The sequence below is a fragment of the Corella eumyota genome, chromosome 1 (genome assembly GCF_963082875.1).
Source record: "Corella eumyota chromosome 1, kaCorEumy4.1, whole genome shotgun sequence".
NCBI classification, from domain to species: domain Eukaryota; kingdom Metazoa; phylum Chordata; class Ascidiacea; order Phlebobranchia; family Corellidae; genus Corella; species Corella eumyota.
This window is the reverse complement of record NC_137490.1, coordinates 17149366-17166521: the sequence shown is the minus strand read 5'-3', so window position 1 is coordinate 17166521 and position 17156 is coordinate 17149366. Positions and strand designations below refer to the sequence as shown.

The 17156-nt window shown below is 28.0% G+C and overlaps 2 protein-coding genes and 1 pseudogene across 3 annotated transcripts; all 3 read right to left on the bottom strand.

Annotated features, from left to right (window-relative positions):
* Positions 1–85: 85 nt before the first annotated feature.
* Positions 86–3714, bottom strand: LOC145741219 (peroxisomal acyl-coenzyme A oxidase 2-like; annotated as a pseudogene). Its single transcript, XR_014280928.1, has 14 exons — positions 3669–3714; positions 3387–3595; positions 3192–3299; positions 2958–3077; positions 2396–2511; positions 2077–2249; positions 1776–1947; positions 1588–1689; positions 1432–1520; positions 1202–1348; positions 996–1110; positions 782–928; positions 415–621; positions 86–300 (listed from the first exon to the last, which is right to left on the bottom strand). The product of XR_014280928.1 is annotated as a peroxisomal acyl-coenzyme A oxidase 2-like (transcript).
* On the bottom strand, positions 3392–11844 carry LOC145741194 (uncharacterized). Its single transcript, XM_082558740.1, has 30 exons — positions 11673–11844; positions 11399–11564; positions 11117–11271; positions 10919–11026; positions 10700–10819; positions 10494–10609; positions 10230–10402; positions 9910–10081; positions 9728–9829; positions 9561–9649; positions 9247–9393; positions 8988–9102; positions 8773–8919; positions 8334–8540; positions 8127–8200; positions 7560–7663; positions 7242–7407; positions 6694–6848; positions 6487–6594; positions 6284–6403; positions 6100–6215; positions 5714–5886; positions 5380–5551; positions 5212–5313; positions 5048–5136; positions 4835–4975; positions 4562–4676; positions 4295–4441; positions 3992–4198; positions 3392–3920 (listed from the first exon to the last, which is right to left on the bottom strand). The coding sequence occupies exons 1-30, from the start codon at positions 11788–11790 to the stop codon at positions 3840–3842; spliced, it is 4005 nt and encodes a 1334-aa protein (XP_082414866.1). The 5' UTR covers positions 11791–11844; the 3' UTR covers positions 3392–3839.
* A 131-nt stretch (positions 11845–11975) lies between these two features.
* LOC145752964 (peroxisomal acyl-coenzyme A oxidase 2-like) lies at positions 11976–16885 on the bottom strand. Its single transcript, XM_082569347.1, has 15 exons — positions 16712–16885; positions 16423–16597; positions 15960–16114; positions 15526–15633; positions 15122–15241; positions 14914–15029; positions 14556–14728; positions 14201–14360; positions 13850–13951; positions 13665–13753; positions 13439–13591; positions 13241–13355; positions 12969–13115; positions 12577–12783; positions 11976–12419 (listed from the first exon to the last, which is right to left on the bottom strand). The coding sequence occupies exons 1-15, from the start codon at positions 16827–16829 to the stop codon at positions 12336–12338; spliced, it is 2022 nt and encodes a 673-aa protein (XP_082425473.1). The 5' UTR covers positions 16830–16885; the 3' UTR covers positions 11976–12335.
* Positions 16886–17156: the final 271 nt, after the last annotated feature.

Here is a 17156-nt window from a genome sequence, read left to right as displayed (position 1 = left end):
TTTATTAAAGCTCCTTTAACCATTATTTTTTGAAGCAAGAATAAACAACGTTAAAGTATTTTTAATATAATTGCAATATGGCATATCAAATATTATAGACAATATATACCAGCAGTAAAAAGAATAACTCCTTAATTAAACAAGATCAGTTGCATTAAACAGTTTAAAATTTTATTTCAACAATAATTGCATATAAACATACTAAAGGTTATACTTTATTTAAAGCTTAGATTTTTCTTTCAAAGCATCTCTGCCAGCAAGAAGGTAAGGCCTTAACAGTTCGTATGATTTAGCATGAACCTGGAATTAAGAGGTTAAAGTTACTTTCTAAAGTTTAAGTTTAATTTATTTGGTTTTAGTTGCTAAAAATGTGTATAAAACATTAATAGTAAATAAAATATAAAACAAATTTACTTGAGTTTTGTTGAAAGGAGCATTTTTAGCCCAATCATACAAACGCTCATAAACATTTCCATCATAAGCTCCAAGACAAGAATCTAAACACTCATCACTAAAATCAAAAGCATCAACCAAACCAACAGAATTTTGTCGCAAACTTGTTAAAAGTTCTACTTCAGCATCTTGGCACAATTCACATTGCTTAAGGGTCAAACAACCACTCTGTTAAGTTAAACAATTTAAATAAGATTTTAATTTATTTTTACTTTTAACTTTCCTTTTTTTACAGGAAAAATTGTATTTATTAGAAATTTAATAGTACAAAAAATAGTATTAATTCAAAGACTACAAGTAAGCTAGGTATGGCAAACAGTCTAATTACTGAGATGAAGTCCCCTGAATTTTGGTTGATTAAATGCAAACCATAGAGTGCTCCCATTTGGGTCAAAACTTTCTTAACTGGTAAAGAACATTGTAAACAATGCATATAAGTTGAAAAAGATGACACAATGTATTGATCAATATGAGCCTGAACACAAAATTAAGAATGTTTTTTAATTTAAAATAAAAATTTTAGTATAAATTAGTTAAACCACCTTTGCCACATCAACCATTTTTAAAGTAGATAGATTCCATGCTTGATGTTTTGGTGTTCCATTTAACATAAGATTTTTGAAATTTAATGCAGCTGAGTCAAGTAATGACCTAGATCTAATTTATTTAGATTTAAAACTTGTGCTTTCATTTTTTTATTTTAAATTAATATATTTTAGTCCATGCCTTCTTAAAATTTTAGGGTTACCTGAATTTGAAGCAATGATCAAGCAAGTTTAGATTCATTAAATCAAGCATTGTAATGGCATTACACTTAATTAAATTTTTTTCTTGCAAGTAGTTTACTGTATCAATATTGGAAAGCTGATTTGTCTGATGTAATTTGTTTAAAAATCTGCAGAACAAATTTTTTTAAATAAATTTGACTTCTTTATTAGAAATTGAAATTTATACTACAAACAAAAGACATATATATACCTTGCACATTGCAAATACATAACAGTATTTTCCCCTTCATATGTACAAGCACTCACAAATCTTGTAAATAAAACTGGTAACCCACTAGCCTAAAAACGTTCATTTATCCTTTTACAAATGGTGTTTTTTTTTCAAAGGGAGTCAAGTTAAACTTACATCTGAGTAACCATGACCACCACAAGATCTTCTAGCAATTTCAATTCCATGACAGCACTGCTCTGTTACACGGGCCTTCATACCAGCTGATAATGCATGAAGCTATATACATATACATATCAAAACTAAAAAAGGCATTCAACTAGTAATAAAACAAAATTTAATAAAAAACACTAAACATAGCTTACTTCAGGTAAATTAGAAAAATCACTTCTTAAAAACTCCTGCTCCATTTGATAATACATTAATCCCAACTGTTTACATGCCACATTTGTGACATAAGCCATAGAAACCAAGTGAAGTAACTTGTGTTGCTGAGTTGTATAATCCATTATTGAAATCTCTGGACTGTTTGGAATCCTACAGCATAACATTGAAGTTAAAACATTATTTAAAAAGGTAACCCATGCATAACAGAATAACTAATGAATATTTTTTCTCTAGCAAATTTTAAAGGATGTACATTTTTCTTATATTATTTTAACTCACTCTGATTGTAGGGAGCCTTGTCTTCTAACAGTGGAATACCTAACAGCAATAGTTGCAGCTTTGGCTAAAGGAATAACAGCCCGGTTTTCAAGAAGTTTTGCCCTTAATCTAAGCATTGAACCATAGACAAATTTGTCATCAGATTTCTTTATGTATTTGCCACCAGGCAGTACCTTAATAAAATCAAATTTTGAATAATTTTAATTATATAATTGAGGTGACAAAGTCTAAATAAATTTCTTAAATTACCATAATTGATTTACAATAGTTTTCTTACAAATGAACCCAGCAATGACTTTTTAGTCTTTTTTAATTATACCTCAGAATTTTTGCACAACAGATTTTCTCTTGGTATTCTTAAATTATAAATATAGAGGTAACCATTATCAACATGAGGGAATTCCAACTTGCTTCCAATGTCACCAACTTTTACTCCTTTAATAAACAAACTTGATATTAATTATAAGTACCGGCAGCGTGGTGTAGTGGTAAGAACACTTGCTACACCACACATGAGGTCGTGGGTTCAATCCCCACTGTTCTCATGCTGTAGCACCCTTGAGTTAGGCGCTATAAACGGTGTGAACTCCTGCTGAGCCAGCACTTGATCAGCAGTATAATTATCGGGCAATTATAACCTATAATATCCCAAACTCCCACAGGCAACTCGAGACTGGGTCGGAGTAACTGATGTTACTCTATGTTTAAGTCGCGCATTCGACTTTCCCACATCGAGGATAAAGATATATACAAAAAAAAAAAAAAAAGTAAAAACCATAAAAAATTATCTAAAATTACAAACTTTTATTAGAATTTTAATACAAAAAACAATTATAAAGCACAATTTGATAATGGTTTAGATTTATTTCCTAGGTAAATACCTTTTAAAGGCATGTGAGTAGACAGATCTCTTATTTGAACAATAAAAGGATGCATTCCCATCTTTTTACCATTAAGAACAAGTTGAGCCATCAACAGTACATGATTAGCACTAACACCCACTAAATTAAAAGAATATATTTCAAATTTAAGACTACACATAAAATAAACAAAGAAAACAAAAAAGTTATGTAATAAAGAATATGGTCAATAAAAAAAGTTGCACTGTAACTTACTGTCTCCTGGCCAAAATTTCATTGCAGAAATTTGAGGACAATCAATTACAAACTCCTTGGTTTCTAAATCATAAATTGCAGTTGTTTCTATTCCCCTTAAAAAGGTTCCTATTACAATAAAAAATATTTTGTTGATGCCTATTTACAGTGTCAAAAATAAATATAAAAGGTTTGTATATATTGGTATCCACTAACCATGTCCAAGTTCTGTTTGTGCATAAGCTCCAACGATGTTTAACTTACTAGCTAGTGGAACCCATTTTTTACTTGTTTATCTGATCCAAACATCATAAGTGAAGAAATAAAAGCTTCAATATGTGTATAGAATGCCATTTCTTCACCCAATGCCCTAACAAAAAAATAACATATTAAAAAAAAAACAATGTTTAACTTAACAAAAATCTCTAAATAAATTCTTTTTTTAATTGTTAGACTACCATATAATATATTTTAAGTTGTAAGTATTTGAATTTAAACTGTTTTCAGGTAAATAGGTTTGGTAAAAATGTAGCGTTCGTTTCATGGCTGCCAAAATTTCATGGCTGGAAAAATTAGCATAACATTTTCTAAACTATTTTTATATGAATAGAACAATATAACTTAACAAATAAAAGGAAAAACAATTTTGAAGTATCTGGGTATGTCGAATTATAATTTTGATTTTTCTTTCAGAGCATCTCTGCCAGCAAGAAGATAAGGTCTTAACAGCTTATAAGATTTAGCATGAACCTAAAATTAAAAAATTTTAAAAATAATTAACTTAAACTAATAAAATAATATTTATTTTTTACAATGCACACCTGTGTTTTATTAAAAGGAGCATTTTTAGCCCAATCATACAAACGCTCATAAACATTTCCATCAAAGGCTCCAATACATGAATTTAATAACTCATCACTAAAATCAAAAGCATCAACCAAACCAACAGAGTTCTCACGTAAACTTGTTAAAAGTTCTACTTCAGCATCTTGGCACAATTCACATTGCGTAGAAGTTAAGTAACCACTCTAAAACAAGTAATTTTAACAAAATGGTTTTTAAAGTTAAAAAACGCCATTTAAAAAGATTAAAGAGTAAATACTAATCTGGAAAAAAAATGTTACCATTAAGTAAGCTCCTGTATTTTGGTTGATTAAATGCAGAGCATAAAGCATTCCTAATTGAGTCAAAACTTTCTTGACTGGTGGTGAGCATTTTAAACCACTTACACAAGTTGAGTAAGAGGACACAAAGTAATGGTCAGTATAAGCCTAAAAAAAATTTACCAAAATATTATTGAATATGTAACTTAATTTTTGTTAGGAAAGCGACAGTGTGTTACAGTGCACAGTTTTATAAGATAGTTACTACTAACAAAAACGTAGTAAAACCTTAGTTGCATCAACCATCCTTAAAGTGGAAAGGTTCCATGCTTGATGTTTTGGAGTTCCATTTAACACAAGTTTTTCCATATTTGAAGTGGTTAATTTTAACACATGCCATGATCTAAAATAAAAATTTTATTTGCATAAAAAAGTTAATTTTTTCAAATTTTTTTCAAATTGCTTGTGTTAGTCATAGTTGAAAAAACTTTTCTAAAAAAACATATACGAAACCCTTTTGAATTAACACAAGTTTATTTTACATTTTAATAATTAGTTTACCTGTTTTTAAAACATGCAGTTAAACAGTTTAAATCCATAAAATCTTGTGTAGTAATTGCTGCACACTTTATTTCATTTAATAAGTTTGTGTTTCCAATAAAAGCCTCATTTCCTGGACTCTTCATCGATTTTACTAAAAACCTTAAAAGAACATTGTTGACGATAATATAAATAACAGTTATTTAACTTTGATATTTGACAAAAATTGGTTACTTTGCGCACTGTAAATACATAACAGTGTTTTCCCCTTCTGCTGTACACATTGACACTGCATATTGCCAAATACTTGGTAATCCACTTGCCTAAACAACAAACCAGATATAATAGATTTAATTAGTGCAACACATGTACATAAAAAAGGAAAATGTTAGACCTACATAAGAATAGCTATGTCCCCCGCAAGCTTTTCTTGCAACCTCCATTCCATGACAAACTTGGTCAGTAACACTAGCTTTCAAACCAGCTGATAATGCATGCAACTAAACACAAGGTAAAAATGTTTATTGTTTTTAAAGAATTAATTTAGATTTGATGATTTGTACTACCTCTGGTAAGGAGGACATATCTCCATGTTCAAATTCCAATAAACACTTATTATACAGTAACTTAAGTTGATCACTCGCAAATCTAAAAACGTAAACCATAGCCACAAATGGCAATAGCTTGTGTTGTTGCGTTACATAATTTATCACAGCAATCTCTGGACTGTTTGGAAGCCTGCACATAATACACTTTTAAGTTAGAATAAATTATGTATACTGCATGTTTGTGTAAAAATCTTATTACTTTCAGCAAAAAAAACATACATATAAAATTAGTTTCTTTTATTTTATAATTCAGAATTAAATTTTAACATAACATTATATAATATATACTCACTCAAGTTGCAGGAAGCCTTGTCTTCTGACAGCTGAATAACGAACAGCTATAGTTACAGCTGTAGCTAATAAAGTAAAGGTGTCTTGAACTACCATGTTAACTCTAACTCCAACCATTGATCCATACATCATTTTGTCATTAACTTTCTTTACATAACTTCCATCAGGTTTCACCTTTGTGTATATTAATTATAAATTAAACTTTAATAATTTGTTACAGAGTAAACTATCTTATTAAAAAGTAAAAAAAGTAGATTTTTTAATATATGAATAAAACATTGTTATTTAGCAGAGGTATTTTATTAAAATAAATCAGACTTGAGCTGATGTATTAACACAATTTTAAGTTATTAAAAAAGACAGAAGCTTAAAAATTTGTTTGCATACTTCTGCATTTTTGCACAGCAAGTTCTTCCTGGGTATTATTAAATTTTTTAAATACAAATATCCATTATCATTTGTAGGATCTCCAAGTTTACTCCCAATATCTCCAACACAAACACCTAGTTTATATTCCAAGTTAGTCATTGTAAAGTAAATTAGTTAACCCAAAACCTGTTTACTTTGAAACCTTTTAAAGGCATGTGAGTAGACAGATCTCTTATTTGAACAATAAAAGGATGCATTCCCATCTTTTTATCATTGAGAACCAGTTGAGCCATCAACAGTACATGATTAGCAGTAACACCGACTAAAATCAAATAATTTTTTTTATCCCAACATATAATACATAAATTTATCAATATACATCAATTTATTTAAAGTCAGTTTAACTGTTTCCAGGCCACCATTTCATCGAAGAACTATAAGGACAATTGATAACAAATTGTTGGGTGCCTGGATAATATGTTGCAGTTGCTTCAAGACCGCGAAGAAAAGTACCTTTAAATTGTAAAAACATATTCATTGTTTATGTAGATATATTTGTGTAATTTTTTTTTTTTTGTGTAAAAATGTAATTTTTATTTAAAAAACACTAACCATGGCCAAGTTCTGTTTGAGCATAAGCTCCAATAATATTAAGTTTGCTCGCAAGTGGAACCCATTTTCTCACCTGTTCATCTGAACCAAGCTTTATAAGACCACCAATAAATGCCGTGGTGTGAATAATAAAAGATTTTTCAATTCCAAGAGCCCTAAAAATACATGTAAGTACAAAAACCTATAAAATATAACAATATAATATTTGCACTTAGTTATTGTCGGTAATAATTAACGTTAAGATGAAAGATTAGTTTAAGAAAATTTGTTTTTACTAAATTGCGAATTTTAATCCATTCTTTAATTACATGATCAAAGTCAAATAATTAACATAATTTTTGTTAGGCATTGCACATTTACAGATGAAAAGCTTTACGTGCAAAAATATGATTTGTGAAAAACAAAAAAAACACATTTGTTGAGTTTTGTTTTAATAAACATCACTGGTAAAATTAAAAGTCACTGGTAATCAGCAAATAATTTAATGACAAAAATTAATCTATAAAATTGCTAATTAATAAATGTAACATCCTCTTTATTTTCTGTACCTTACTATATAATTAAAATGCGGGTCATCAGGATTTAATCCCTTGTTTTTTAAGTATGTTTGATAAAAATAAACAGTTCTTTTTATTGCTGCAACAAATCCTTCTTCTCTGTTTAAATTTAAAACATTATTCTCCTTCATTACAGGATCAGACTTAACAAGATTTTCTAAAAAAATAATTATTGAAATTTAATTTAAAAAATATGTATTCTGTATCTGTTATAAACTTTAATCCATTTAAATTAATAACCAAAAAATCTTTATAGCATTATTGTTACAAATTTAACTTAACAAAATGCAGCCTTAACATTTGTGTTACCATAATAATGTCTCAATTTTGTTTCGTTGGGGCCACCATCAAATAAATTTGTTAATTCCTCAATATTAAAAGTTGTCTTTTTTCTTTCTTTACTCAACAATTTACTTTCAATTGACATAATTTAAAATAATGTTACAAATAAAACAACTGCACAAATAAATAATTAAATTAATGAAAACAAAAATTGAGGTTAAGCTGTTAAATCAAGCAATCGGTTAAAAACCATAAGTATGCTAATTAGTTAGAATATTATTAAATAACACAATTAGATATATTTACATACAAAACCTTCTAAAAGCATTGCAAAATTGTAATTTACATACTGAAAAAAAATAAACAACAAAACCAGAAAAAATTTTTAATTTTAAATATAACATTTCACTTTTTAAAATAATTTAGGAAAAGTTTTTAGTTTGTTTACCATATTATTTTGTTCAATGTTAAAAAAAATAAACAGTGTTTTTTTACTGAAAGTCAGTTTTTTGGCAAATATTTGGTGTGGTTGTAATAATATATACATATAATTAAATAACATAAATTTGTTACAACAAAGTAAAAAATTATAATTTTGATTTTCCCTCCAAAGCATCTCTTCCAGCAAGCAGGTAAGGTCTTAGCAAATCATAAGATTTAGCATGAACCTAAAACGGCAAACTAATTTATTAAGTTAATTTGGTTACCCAGGTCACCTAAGAACAAATTTCTATTAAACAATTCTAAAAAATGTTTTTATGTGTAAAATTTTTATAACAGATATTATGATTTTATAGTAACCTGAGTTTTATTAAAAGGGGCACTTTTAGCCCAATCATACAAACGCTCATAAACATTTCCATCATAAGCTCCAAGACACGAGTTCAACAACTCATCACTAAAATCAAAAGCATCAACCAAGCCAACAGAATTTCCTCTCAAATTTGTTAAAAGCTCTACTTCAGCATCTTGGCACAATTCACATTGTGGAAGACTTAAATACCCACACTACAACAACAAAAATTATTAAAAAAACAAAAAGAAATATTTTATTTTAAATTGTTTTCCTGTTTTTAAAGTAATTTAAAAACCCGAAATGATTTTATAGGAAACATAGGTTATTAGATAGTGAAAAAAGCACTTTTAAATAAAATAATTACAGATTTATATTAACCCAAAACAACTAGCTAAAACTTAATACAATTTTGAATGTTTACTATTTATTTATCAGATTACCAACCTTTATAAAGTCTCCTTTATTTTGATTGATTAAATGCAAAGCATAAAGGGCTGCCATCTGAGTCAAAACTTTCTTAACTGGTGGAGAGCATTGTAAACCACTCAGATAAGTGAAGAAAGATGACACAATGTATTGATCAATATGAGCCTAAAAAATAATAAATTATTCTGGTTTACACAGTGACTTTAAACAACAACGTTAATGTTGTATCATACCTTAGCCGCATCAACCATTCTTATTGTAGACAGATTCCAGGCTTGATGTTTTGGTGTTCCATTTAACACAAGTCGTTCCATATTAGAAGTTGCTGTTTTTACTATTGCTAATGCCCTAGAATATTACAACATTTATTTACACAAGTTTTACTTATATTAATAAATATGCAAATAATTACAATTTACTAACAAGATTAATTAAGTTTTGCTATCTAAAATAATTTTAAATTATTTTTCGGCATATGAAAGTAATTCTTACCTATATTGAAAGCACATAGATAAGCAATTTAAATCCATAAAATCTTGCATAGATTTGGCGGAACATTTGTTATGACCTAACAAGTTAAAGTAGGCAATTGAGCTGGTTTTGTCCTTCACATTTGTATTCACAGATTTGGAAAGAAACCTTAGAATACATGCAAACTGTTATTACAGCATTAGTACAATTAAGCCTTATTACCATGACCAAATATTTATTTAAAAAAAGCTACTGATCAATTTAAACTTATAAATTACATAAACAAAGGTTAAACTAAAAAAGACACAAAAATTTAAAAATATATTGCAATATACCTTGCACACTGTAAATACATGACTGTGTTTTCTCCTTCATAAGTACAAGCTGCCAATGCTGAGCGCAACAATGCTGGTATTTCACTTGCCTTAAGGTATTGAATAAATAAGGTAAACAAACACACAAATAACTATATACAGTTAATTGCGAGTCAACGTGAACTTACATCCGAGTAACCATGGCCACCACAGGCTCTCCTAGCAACTTCAATTCCGTGACAACACTGCTCCGTCACACGAGCCTTCATACCAGCTGATAACGCATGAAGCTTTACAAAAAAAAGAGTTACAATTTTGCTTCCAAAGTGCTAAGTATTAATTGTTTTTTGTAGACATAAAACATTGAAACCTCAGGTAGTGAATCAAGATTTCCCTTTTCGAAACATTTTACACTTTCTGAATACATTTTTATTATTTGGTTGTTTGCGAATTTAATGGCATAAGCTGTGGCAACAAATGGTAGAAGCTTGTGTTGTTGGGTCACATAATCCATTACTACAATCTCTGGATTGTTTGGTATGCTAAAATAAAAAAATTTAATTAATTTTATTAAATGCTGAAACACAAACCACATCTTTTACCAAAACAATCAATTTTTTTAACTTCAATTACCTTAACTATTAAGTAGGGCAAACTGTTTTACTAAACTTTAAAATATTGTTAGCTTACTCAGATTGCAAAGAACCTTGTCTTCTAACAGTTGAATACCGAACAGCAATTGTTACAGCTTTAGCCAATGGTAAGGCAGCTTGGGTGTCAAGCAAATTTACTCTTAGTCTAACCATAGAACCATATACCATTCTGTCACTTGCTTTCTTAATGTAAGTCCCATCAGCCAATACCTAAACCCAAAGTTTAAATGTTGTTATAAAATGATGCAAACTTTTAATAACCAAAGATACAAAATGTAAATTGATATAACATAACATTTACCTCTGCATTTTTACACAAGAGATTTTCCCTTGGAATTCTAACATTTTTCAGATACAAGAAACCATTATCAATTGTTTCAAATGCAAGTTTGCTGCCAATATCACCTACATCAACCCCTGTAATAAAAAGTTGTTATAATACAAATTGTTTGTTTTGTCAATATTTTTCTTGATGGAACACGTTAAAAGAACATTTATTATTTTTACCTTTTAAAGGCATGTGTGTTGACAGATCTCTTATTTGAACAATAAAAGGATGCATTCCCAACTTTTTTCCATTAACAATAAGTTGAGCCATTAACAAAACATGATTTGCATTTTTCCCCACTACACAAAATAATTATTTTTGTTTTCCTGCTGGTATTTTTGTTTTCCTGCTGGTAATTATACAAGGCAAATAAATAGCCCATAATCTTACAAACTTACTGTCTCCTGGCCACCATTTCATTGAGGAGATTTGTGGACAATTAATAACAAATTCTTGAGTTTCAGGATCATAAGTTGCAGTGGTCTCAAGTCCCCTTAAAAATGTTCCTAAAATGCATATTGTTATTAAACAACTTCACATAAACTAACACAGTGACATAAAATTATCATTTCTATCTTCTAAGCTTATAGACTTACCATGTCCCATTTCAGTTTGAGCATAAGTTCCAATGATTTGCAACCTTGCAGCTAAAGGCAACCACTTTGCTACTTGTTCATTGGAGCCAAAACTAACTATACATGAAGTAAATACCCCTGTGTGTATTACCAATGTTATTTCCCTTCCCAAAACCCTAAAATAAACATTGATATACTAATAAAATAATTAAATTTATTATTTCTTAATATTTTGCTAAATGTTTAAATATGTTTAGAATATGCTTCAATGCACATTTTGTCTAAACAATAAATATGATTTACCTTGCAACATATTTGAACTCTGGAGATCCTGGGGTTATGCCTGTTTTAATAGCAATATTTTTATAAAAATGAAGTGTCCTTTTAAGAGCATTAACAAATCTCCCCTCTCTAGTCATTGCATTAACATTTTTGATGGACATAATTGGATTTTCGTAGACGAGTTTTTCTAAAAAATTTTGAACATTATAGCGTTTTACCAAATTTTGAAAATCTTCAGTTTTGTACAAAACAATGAAAAAATAAATTTATAATTATTTTTATATTTAAATGTTACCAAAATCTCTTCTAATTTTTGTTTCATCGGGTCCACCATCATATAAGTTGGTCAATTCCTCAACATTGAAATTCACCTTTTTCCTTTCCTTACTAATCAGTTTACTTTCAATGGACATTTTAGATAATTTTAAAATTATTAATAAATATTTTTTCCTAACAAATTACCTTTTCCTAAATTCCTAAAAATAAAAAATTGGATGTCAAAAAAGTCAAATAACTTGGTGCTTTAAAATGACTGAAATGTTAATAATTAACAAATATTCTTGGTAAACATAAAAGGTAAGTTATGGCTTTTAAAATGTTGGTATGAGCAAGTTAGATAAACAATATATTAAACAAGCATGTTCACAATGTTTAAGCACATTTTTTATTATTTTGTGCGAGGTATTTATAAGTTATATCTGCACAAAGTTTATCATTTCCAAAATTAAAAAAATGCTTCAGAGAAAAATCAACACATAAACAATTAAATATTTTTAAGCTGGCATTCTTTTATTTACTTTGTTTAAAAAGTTCAAGAAAAAATAAAAGTTATTGCTAAAATAATCTAGTTAATCCAAAAATTGCATAAATACGAATAAAATTTAATCTCTTGTAAATATCAAATTAAAACACAATAAAAAATTATTGCAAGCATAACATAAATTAATACACAAATGTATTATAATTTAGATTTTGGAAGATTTAAAATATCACGTCCTGCACGTAGAAGTGGTTGTAACAGCTCATATGTTTTAGTATCAATCTAAATTATACAAAAATTAAATATTATATTAAAGTATTCTGCTAATTCTTAGATCAATTTTTACTAAATAAGTTGTTAAAGTAGTCAAAAAAATTGAAAACCTAAAAATTCTAAATGTGTTATGTTGCTATGGTCTATAATACATACAACATTTTACCCCATTTTTATTGGTAGGTAAGTTGCAAGCATTCTCATACAATCTCTCATAAACATTCCCATCATAAGAACCAATGCATGAGCACAATATTCTATCATCAAATTCAAAAGCATCAACAAGTACTACTGCTTTGCTACGAAGTGAGTTAAGAAGATGGCATTCAGCTTTTTGGGCAGTTCGAAATTGCTCAATACTTAATTTTCCATACTTGATAACAAAGAAAATTTAAGAATATAGTTAGGTGTTATTTAAACTGACTAATGAAATATTTTTGTGACTTTATTTTATTTGTGTTTAGAAGGCATTTTTTTCTTTTTTCACATCGTAAAATCAAATTTTTCAAGTAATTTAATTTGATAATGTATACATTTTATATGTAAATATAATTTTACTGTAATAAATTCTCCAGAGTGATTGTTTATCTGATACAAAGCGTACAAAGCACATAAATCCCTCATAATAGAACTAACAATGCTTGAACATTGGATTGTCTTAATTAGATCAAAAAAAGATGAGATAATGTAGCGAACCATGTGGGCCTGGAAGTACAAACATAAAAGTATATTGATAATGTAAAGTGAATTTTAATAATGTTTAAAACATTAACAATAAAAAATAAAGTAACTTTTTCAACAAAATTATTTATAAAATGATGGTATCTTACCCTAGCAACTTGAACAAGTTGAATAGAAACATTATTCCAAGCTTCCATTTGAGGTTTTCCACTCATTACTTGACGCTGTAATTCTGTAGCCACTTCCTTTAACATCGCTCTTGTTCTATAAGAAAGTATAAATAAAGTTTGAACTCATGTTTATTATTGGTCTATTAATAATAAATTAAATTTTTTTTTAATAAAAACCTGTTGTTGAAAAATAGAAGCAAGTTTTCTGGGTTTAGGAAATGCTGTTGTTCTGTTAAGTTTTCAACACTCTTTTCATCTCCAGCTAGGTACAAAGCTGATCTATCAAGACTTTGACCACTAAGAACTTTTGCAGCACATTTCAGTAAATATCTAAATATAAAAACAAAAAGAGTGTTAAAAAAATCTTCTTTAGTTAAAATACTGTTTACTATAGTTAACTTACCTTGCACATTGTAAATGAAGAACAGTATTTTCTCCCTCATACGTACAACTAGGAATAGCTCGAAGTAATATTCTAGGTAGACCACTGGACTAAAATACATACAAAACATCAACCACAACATTAATTAAAGACGTTAATAGATTTTTTTATAACATTTGTTAGGTAGGTTTAAGGTTGTTTTAAACCTCTGAAAATCCATGGCCTCCACATCCTCTTCTAATTATTTCGATTCCCTTAACACTCTGTTCAGAAACACTTGCTTTTATGCCTGCAGTCAATGCATGCAACTAAAACAATTTGTTACAAATCATTACTTAAATAAAGACTTTAACGAAAAACACTTTTAAGTGTACTATCACAGAATTGTTGGAAATTGTGCTTAGAAAATTTTGCGTATATAAATTTATTGCAACTTGAAAATTAACACCAAAAAGGAATAATAAACTGGGGATCCTATATAAAAAATAAACAAATAATTTAAACTAAAAAAAGAAAATAATAATATGTTTTGGTAAGCCACTAGCAATATCACTTACTTCCGCCAGCCCACTTAAATCACCATTAGCCGAATTTTTAAGAAAAATTTTGTAAAATTCTGAGATATCTCTTAAAGCAAAATGGGAAGCATAAGCAAAGGCAATTTGTGGAATAATTTTTCTTTGTTGTGTCATGTAATCCAATATTGGTATTTCTTCACTAAAAACAAAAATTTTAAATGGACAAAAAAAAAAAGTGAAGGAAACCACTTAAATTAATAATTTCTCTTGTAGCACATTTTTTTAACAAATAGCAATATTTTAATTTTGTATGATATTATAATTAAAAAATTAAACAAAGTGTATTTTTAAATTACTCTACTCCATTTAAATTAAGGTTAAAATTTTTACATACCCAGATGTTAGAGACCCTTGTTTTCTAACACAACTATATCTAGCACCAATTGTACAAGCTTTCTGTAAAGCAAGAACCGCCTCATTCCTGGTTAAAAGAACTCTTAGATTTACCATTGAAGCATACATTAATTTATTGTTGCCCAGTTTAGTGTAAGTTCCATCTTTTTCAACCTTTAAAAAAACTTTAAAACTTTTAAAATAATTCTCCTTATTTAAAAAAAATTAACACAGTTTAAACAAAAACTAGAAAGCTGTTAATACCAACTCACTAATTTTTAAATTAAAAAGAATATAACACAAATATTTTTAGACATAAACCAAGCATAAAATTTTACATTTGTTTGCTATTATCTTACCCTGCTATATTTAGCAAGCATGTTTTCCCTGGGAATTCGAACTTGATTTAAAAGCAAAAATCCATTATTTGTTCCCAAATTGATCATATTTTTACCTATACTACCAACTTCAACACCTAAAAAAAAATCAAAAATTTAAAAAAATTCACAGACAATTTTTTTTAAATAAAGCAATGAAAATCCATGTGTATTAATTATATAAATATACCTGGTAATGCCTCATGTGAATCCAGATCTCGTATCTGAACAATAAAAGCATGCATACCATAAGATTTACCCTTGATGATTAACTGTGCCATAACAAGTGCATGATTTGCTGTTGTTGCAACTAAAAAATAGGGTTTTAAAGTAAAGTATACACATTTAATAATTTACAATTTTTTTTTATTTAAAAAATGTTTAAATACAGTGATTTCATGTTTATGAATTTATGCAGTTAAAACTTATTGACTAACCGAAGCATCTACATGATTTAATTAACATTTTTTTTTTGTTTTGCAAACACATTGTTATCATGCAATAGAATTTTGAACTACTAAATACACAAAAAAAAATTGGCGAAATTAACTCAAATAGGCTATTTAAAATAAAATGTATAAAAAATTGAATTACGATCTCCTGGCCACCATTTCATAGAAGTTAGTTTGGGACAATGTAAAATAAATTCTTGTCTGGATTGGTCGAATGTTGCAGTGGTTTCCAAAGCTTGTAGGTTTGTACCTTAAATATAAACTTTAAAGTCAACATAGTTACAACAACTTAGCAAACACTTAGTCCAAACTCCAAGTTAGACAAATATTTGTATATAATTTAATAAATGCTAAAAAAAAAAAGTTTTTTTAAACCTACTGACAATGCCGTTATTCTTTATTTTAACGTCAATTGCTATATTTCAAATAATTTTAATTTAAATTAAAAAATAGAAAATAACCAAAAACATATTTATTTTGGTATATACATAAAACATTACTTAAATTACAATTTAAAATTATGTATCACAGTAGTTTGGTAAAACACAAAAAAACAAGAAAATTAATTAAACAAACCATGGCCAAGCTCAGTTTGTGCATAAGCACCCAATATATGCAAATTTTTTGCCAGTGGAAGCCATTTTTCAAGTTGTTGTTGGGTTGCAAAACTTATTAAAGATGGTGTAAAAGCACCAGTGTGCAACATTAGTGATATTGAATTACCAATAGTTCTAAAACAAAAAAGTATTATGCTAAATTAAAACAAACTTACTGTAAAGAAACTGACAAAATTGACAACAATAAAAATTACAAGTAATTGTAAAACATTTAACAACCAAAAAAAAGATTTATTGTAAGCTCTATTTAATGAAACAAAGAAAGTTGTTACAATAGATTTGTTCTTAAATACAAGTAAATAAAATATCGTATTCAAAACTAAAACAATAATTTTATGGTATAATCATATTAAATTTTAACACAAAAAATTATTTATTACTTTAAAGAAACTGTTAAAAATATTTTTTGCTAATTTTTTTACCTGCCTAAGAACTCCATTTCAGGACTACTTGGAACCCACCATTTCCAATCCATCCTTGGAGACAACGAAGTAAAAAAATACTTCATTCTTCTTACTCCTTCCACTAAAACATCTTCATCATTTATCTTAGCAGGATCCTTACTTTTCATGTGAGGATCATTAAAAATCACATTTTCTAAAAAAGTTATATTGCTATAATTTAAATATTAATTTTTTCCTGCGGAATTCTAGTCTCAAAAAAATAAATAAAACGCTTATCTGCTTATAGTAATAAATAAAAGAGTATTACCAATGCTACGTCGAAACGCAGTTTTTTCTATTCCATTATCCAAAATATTGGTTATCTCTTCCACAGAAAAGTTAACTGTACGTTCTTTAGCTAAAGCATTCATTTCACAATTTTTCATTTTTGTTTTTTAGTTTTGCAAACCTAAAATTCCTTTAAATTTGCAAGATTCCGGGTTTTAATTTTGCCAAAAAATTCACGTGTTTACATGACTTGGCATAAAATTTAACAACAACAGAGTAACGTGACTTTGAGTAATGAGCGATTTATCCTCAAAACTAAAGGCTAAAAACAAAAAAAAATAAGCTGCCTAAGGCAATTTTTAAATAATAAATGTAATATATGTACGTTTTTATATTCCATTTTTCTTAAAACACTTACTTTATTGGGGTTTTATGTTACTAACTGCAGACTTATGTTAAAGAGTTCTTAAAAGAAGAGGTTAAAG

Coding starts and splice junctions, on each gene's coding strand:
- LOC145752964 (XM_082569347.1), bottom strand. CDS start 16,829: ATGAAAAATTGTGAAATGAATGCTTTAGCTAAAGAACGTACAGTTAAC. Junction 16,598..16,711: donor TGCGTTTCGACGTAGCATTG/GTAATACTCTTT, acceptor TAACTTTTTTAG/AAAATGTGATTTTTAATGAT. Junction 13,592..13,664: donor CTTCATTTACAATGTGCAAG/GTAAGTTAACTA, acceptor TTTTATATTTAG/ATATTTACTGAAATGTGCTG.
- LOC145741194 (XM_082558740.1), bottom strand. CDS start 11,790: ATGTCCATTGAAAGTAAACTGATTAGTAAGGAAAGGAAAAAGGTGAAT. Junction 10,820..10,918: donor GAAATGGTGGCCAGGAGACA/GTAAGTTTGTAA, acceptor TATTTTGTGTAG/TGGGGAAAAATGCAAATCAT. Junction 6,849..7,241: donor CATTTTAATTATATAGTAAG/GTACAGAAAATA, acceptor ATGTATTTTTAG/GGCTCTTGGAATTGAAAAAT.